This window comes from Eptatretus burgeri, chromosome 4 (assembly GCF_056783735.1).
Source record: "Eptatretus burgeri isolate ZD-2024b chromosome 4, Ebu_testis_v1, whole genome shotgun sequence".
In the NCBI taxonomy this organism is placed as follows: Eukaryota; Metazoa; Chordata; class Myxini; order Myxiniformes; family Myxinidae; genus Eptatretus; species Eptatretus burgeri.
In genome coordinates this window covers 11,738,797-11,744,923 of record NC_140964.1, presented here as the reverse complement: position 1 = coordinate 11,744,923, position 6,127 = coordinate 11,738,797, and the positions used below count along the sequence as shown (strand labels likewise).

General features: G+C 50.5%; 1 protein-coding gene across 1 annotated transcript; it reads left to right on the top strand.

The window, feature by feature from the left end:
- The first annotated feature begins 1,255 nt into the window (after positions 1-1,255).
- On the top strand, positions 1,256-4,176 carry LOC147027484 (homeobox protein MOX-2-like). The gene is made up of 3 exons (XM_085876941.1): positions 1,256-1,977; positions 2,627-2,802; positions 3,445-4,176. The coding sequence occupies exons 1-3, from the start codon at positions 1,515-1,517 to the stop codon at positions 3,646-3,648; spliced, it is 843 nt and encodes a 280-aa protein (XP_085733067.1). The 5' UTR covers positions 1,256-1,514; the 3' UTR covers positions 3,649-4,176.
- Positions 4,177-6,127: the final 1,951 nt, after the last annotated feature.

Sequence of the window (6,127 nt, the reverse complement as noted above, 5' to 3'; positions counted from 1 at the left end):
TTTAACGTCTGTTGCTAATCCGAGGGACGGCTCACACTTTGTTGAATCACCCTGCCTGCGAAATACCAGGACGACAGTTTACAGCTGATTGCGAACAGAGGCCAGACGGCTTACAGGTGAGTGTGCATACCTGCAGGCCTTGCTATCAGCCCGTTCGGTATAAATGTAGGAACCAAGGGGTCCCCACTGTTGAACGGTTGACATGATTACCATGAACGAGATGCTGTCCCGGGATCAGCTCAGGGTTCCCGTCAATCACTTACACTAATGCAAACACAAGCACCGGAGGACACTGTGTCGATGCTCAAGCTCCTCCATGAGCCTCGACTTTCCAAACTACAAGAGAGAAACAACTTCTTCGTCGAGTCGGATGTGCAGGACAGGCCATGATGATTAAACACCGCTCAAGGAATTCCTGAACACCGAGGCCTTTGTAGTGTGGCCGCACGAGTTCCTTTAAGCGGGCCGTGCCGGAGGGTCAGCGTGCGGGGAATGGAAGGGGGGGGGGCGAGGTGTACACGTCTCGCACACTGGAAACCCACATGGTCCGAGACTACCGTGAGATTAAATCCTTCCGATTGACCCGCGCTCAACGGTCGCTTCCCACGATTCCTCGCAGCGCTATCGCGCGACCGACTACATTCGGGAGGTGTAAGGTTCTCGGAGCGGTTTGAAGTAGTTGTATTGTCCGTGACGGACAGGCGCAGCTGCACGGATTTTCGCTCCCGACGTACACTCGGCGAGCTTCACATCCCCTGACTAAAGCCCAAACCTCGGGATTTCCGCGCCGTTTATGAATCGCTCTTGAATCACCGATCGCAGTGACCCCTCTTCCCCTCCCCATCCTCCTCTCCCCCCCCTCAATCCCCCTCTCCCCTTGGGCTGAGAGTCGGGGGCAGCGTGGGGGTGGGGGGGTGCATTGACTTGTACACAGTGCGCGTCGCACTTTGGCATTTGCAGCCATGTTGAACACAGGAATCCGCAGCCATCAAGTGCAGATGATTTATAGTCGTGTGCCTGGCAGCCCCCGTCGGTGTTCGGTGAAGCCTCCTCGCGCACGCCACCTCACGGTCTTTACCCCCTCCTCACGCACGCCACCTCACGGTCTTCCCCCCACCCTCGCGCACGCCACCTCACGGTCTTTCCCACCTCCTCGCACCTTTTGGCTCCACATTTATATTGCGAGCTACAGTAGATCAGAGTCCTGGCCGAGTCAGAGTTCGAGGTGTGTGCCCCCTCTTTCGTCCCCCCCCCCTCCCGGGCTCGCCCAGCACTCTATATAGTTCTGTAAGCAGCCGGAGCCTCTTTTCAGCACGTGTCTTGCGTGGAACAGTGCACGGTCCATGCACGGACACACGCGCGGACATCGGGACGATTGATCGGTAATTGGTGCTGCGAGGACTCGAGGACTCTCTCTGACTCTCTGACTCTCTCTCTCTCTCTCTCTCTCTCTCTCTCTCTCTCTCTCTCTCTCTCTCTCTGACTCTCTGACTCTGACTCTCTCTCTCTCTCACATGGACCCCACCATGTTCTCATACATGCCGGGGCATGGCGGGGTACCGCACGCTTTTGCGCAATCTCTGCACGGACGCACGACCTTCGAGCGCCCCTCCTTCGCCGATCTGGCGCCCTCGTGCGCCGCCGTCTTCTCGGGAAACTTCGGAGCAAACGAGGGAGCGTTCGCGCTCGGCCCGACTCGCGTTGGACACCATTTACTGTCGCAATCGGCGGGTTGGCCTCAGTTGAGCCCGCAGCCGTCGTCAGGAGGCCCCGCGTGCGCGGTCAGCGCGCCCTCGCGCCACGCCGCACCCCTGGTGCCATCCCCGGCCGGAGCCGCCACGGCGGGAGACGCATCCCCGAGACACGTCCCCGGGCCGGGCCTGCACATGACGAGCTTCGAACAGGCTCCGCCGCACGCAATGGCACAAAGCGCCGAGAGCATCCGCAAGGGTCCACGCAGGAGGGCAGACACTCCAGGTCAGACGCTGTATCCCTGTGGTCGCTTTAACGTGCGTTCGGCTGACTGTTCGCGAGTGTTTCCTTCGAGCCCATCACCGTCGCCGTCGGTCTCGATCAGTGTACTTACGATGGATGGAATACTTGGCATTGAACATATTCAGGATACTTCACCAATAATTGGCCCACAAACTTAGACCCGTGTCCAATACCACATCCCTTCTTCATCATCATCATCATCATCATCATCATGTACATTTTTTGTCTGTTGGGATCAACAATGGCCTGGCTTGTCCTTCAATTGCGTACGCAGTGTTGGTATCACCGTCGAGAGGTGTAACCCAAAGCCCACGATAAGGATCACGTGCAGTACGAGTGTGCACGAGGCAGTTTCTCGACAGAGACCCTTGAGATCCATTTTGGTGAATCACTTGAAGGCAAGCTATTCCAAGTGCAGCGAGTGTGCCAGGAGGGTCCACTAATATCCCGTGGACACATCCATCCTGCTGGCTTCTCTTAAACATTCCATTGAAAATACATAAATAAATAAATAAATAAATAAATAAATAAATAACGTTGCCTTGTACGTTTTCCTTTGATGTGCAGGTGCGTGGTGATCTATACGTCATACGTGGTGACTTACGTTCCAATTCCAACCACTCTCACGCAGACTCGCCAGAGGAAGGAGCGAGTGCGGAGCCTGGGGCGAGCAAGCCCCGCAAGGAGCGAACGGCCTTCACCAAGGAGCAGATCCGGGAACTGGAAGCAGAGTTCGCACATCACAACTACCTAACACGGTTGCGTCGGTACGAGATCGCAGTGAACCTCGACCTGACCGAACGACAGGTACGGATGTGCGGCGAACGCAGATGGACGATCACCTGGACTCGAACTCGCTTGCCTCCAACGGATAAAGAGGGTATCAATTTACAAATTCCAAATTTACAAAAATTAGAATCGTAGTTTATCCTTGCCCAAAGATCATTGAACTCGTGCTAATCGGGCTAATTCAGATCAGAGTGCCTCCACCTGTGGATTGAAGGATCATCTCACACCCTACCCCATGGGTCACACAGTATTAACCACACCTCCATGTTGTTAAACGATTTGCTCCAGGCGAGCAACATGGTGGTCTTGAAATAAATGTCACAATAAGCAGCCGTGAGGTGCAGTCTCCGAGTTGAGCAGCCAAAAGGCACAGACTATCGAAACTCCCAATGAGGGCCATAAAGGTGTGGACAGTAAACAGAATAGATACCGTATGGAGCAAGCAGGTGATGCGCACTTTGAAAGGATGTCGCAGGTAATATTCTGAACAGCATGGACTGTACCAACAACACCTGAAGCGGCATGACCTTAATATAGAGACCTTGCATGTAACAGCACCTGGGTCTGTAATCAACTTCACCGTGACGTGAACTTGTAGTTCTGTGTATTGATTTGACATTCTCTCGACACTAAAGCATCTTGATCCCTTGCGGTTCGCAGGTGAAAGTTTGGTTCCAGAACCGACGGATGAAGTGGAAACGCGTTAAAGGTGGGCAGCAGGGCGCCGCGGCCAGAGAAACCGAGCTGGCAAATGTCCGCAAAGAGAACCTCTTGCCGTCCGAGCTGCGTGGCTTGGCAGCGCCATCCGGCGGGCAGGGACAAAGTTCAAATCTTGGCGAGAACGCAGACAATGACCCGGCGTGACGTGCACACCTTGCACCTTGTGGCTCTCGTGGACCTGTTGGGGATGCACAAAGTGCCTTTTGGACATTTTTGGACAAATTCGCTCTTCGTCGTTCCTTGCTCGTGTTGGCATCGAGTTTTACAAACGATGTTTCCTTGTTATGCCGAGCACGTTGGAGGCATATCTCCTCTTCCTCCTTCTCCTCCTCCAGCTCCTCCAGCTCCAGCTCCTGCTCCTACTCCTCCCACAAATCAGTGACTTGTTCTGTGCTCGATTTAGCTCGGATTTCAATCTACATCAAAGGTTGTCCTGTTTTTAATCTCGTACCACTATCTGTTTGTCCTCATTTCGTCCGTCCATTGTCAGTGACTTATGGGCCATGGAATTTCTCATCTCCTCAGGAGCAAAATGTTTACAGCAAAATGGCTTTCCTTTTCACGCTGTAATTTTGTACAGGATCAGAAGATGATCGCGTTAAGGCCAAAGACTGATCATGTAACATATTGAACATACATTGTCACTTTAAACAATAAATGGGTTTATAAATTTCCCTTTGTTATGGACCCTTTTGTTTCAAATGAGAATAATAAAAAAATTAATCAACTCCACAATGAAGCATCATCATATACCTCGACATCATTACAGGTCCATCTGACTTCGACATTAAATTTATTTATTATTTTGGTGACAGAGTCGAGGCTCGTGGAAGAGCTCGAACACAGAACGGATGAGGACCCAACATAAAAAGAACAGCAGAAAGGAGAGAAACACCAACAACAGGGCTGAGGGAGAAAATAAACAGATAGACGACGAGGGGTGTGCAGGTATGGATGAAGGGTGGGGTGGATAAGATGGATGCAGAAGCAAAGTTTTAGGATGGGTGGGGTGGTTTAGTTAGTGTGGAAGAGATGATGGTTTTGGATTGGGAAAGATTTGAGAAGGTGGTGAACAGCTGTCTTGAAGACCTGAAGGGAAGAATGAAATTGAAGTGAAGATGGAAGTTGGTTCCACAGGTGGGAAAAAAAGGAGGAACGAAGGAGTGGAGGTGAGCAGTGGTTCTGGATTTGGGGAGTTTCACTAGACGGGGGTGCTGGTGCACAACATGCGCCCTGTATACACCTGGGGAGGACAAAGCATGGAGAGGACGGACGGTGCAAGACCAGAAAGGTGAAATAATTCATGCAGGTTCCTTCAGATACTCCATATATAACGCACCACTCTTTACGTAGAACACCACCATCCAGCGCACAACTACCCTTTGCAATTTTACAACTGTCTGCTTTATCACACTTATGGAGATCACCACCACCATCTGCAGTTCCACCACCATGTGCATGCATTATTTTATGTACCACCAACGACAAAACCATCCTTATGTCGAACACAACCCCCATCATCAACTTTATGACGTCAGTTACAGCACCACCATTATGTAGAACACAACATCACCTTCACCACCATGCTCTATCAAAATCACCATGTAAAATTGACATTCGTGTTCCTCGATTGTTGTGAAGATATCAGAATCCCATCCCTTATGGTGGTTTTCTTTGAGCTGGGTATATCATTCCTTCGCAGATCTTATGTCGGTAGAAGACAAAAGATTTGCTGTTCACTCTACTTAAAATCGTTTATGTAGAATACCGTACTATTGTTTAAAATGTGTAGATATTTCAAGTATGTTAAGAGGGAGTGAAAGTCGGGGAGGAGTAAATAATGATAAAATCAAACCTGAGAAAAGGAATGACAGTGAAGATGATCAGAGAGAAAGTAGGTTGGTGGAGAGAGAATGAAAATATGTTTGTATTAAAATAGGAGTGGGGGGGGGGGTGGAGGAAGCCTGGTGTTGGCTGAACGGTTAAGGTGACTTGCTTAAGATCTTAGGATCTTAAGTTTGAGCTCCTGTCAAACCCGTTGAAATAACACCAGGTGGGTTGACTCAGCCTGGAATCCTTCTGAAGTTCGAAAAATGAGGACCAGCTTAATGGGGTAATAACCCATTCCAGTATCCTGAGTCGGGGTGGCGACCGGTCCAGGATTGCACTCCGCCAAATGAAACTGCCTTGGCAACCCTATGCACCTCACGGCATTAAAGGAATGGTTAGAGGATGGAGGAGAAGGGTATTTATGATGCAGAGGAAATGGAGGGGGGGGTGGAGGGGAGGTTCTGCCATTTTTGTGTACATAATAGATGTTCAGCATTTCAACACTGAAAATCAGAACTCTTGTTGCTGGATCCCAGACAATGCTTCGACATTATCCGAGGCTGATATTCGTGGCGGTCTTCAATGAAGATCTGGAGAGGACATTATGCGGTCACACTAGGCAGTTGATTTCACGGTGTGGTTCCGATGGCCTGGAGACCCATCTAGGTGTATTAGATGAATGCTGAATGACCTGCAGACCAGTGTCCACAATCGTAAACCGTACGGTATGTCGTTAATGTATGTTCCGATAAGTTGTCAAACTTGGTTGAAGAAAAACTCAGCACCAATAGAA

Bases quoted from the DNA above. Each gene is read 5' to 3' on its own strand.
- LOC147027484 (XM_085876941.1), top strand. From the start codon at position 1,515: ATGGACCCCACCATGTTCTCATACATGCCGGGGCATGGCGGGGTACCG. The intron at 1,978-2,626 runs GTCAGACGCTGT...ACTCTCACGCAG, and splicing joins CAGGAGGGCAGACACTCCAG to ACTCGCCAGAGGAAGGAGCG. The intron at 2,803-3,444 runs GTACGGATGTGC...TGCGGTTCGCAG, and splicing joins TCGACCTGACCGAACGACAG to GTGAAAGTTTGGTTCCAGAA.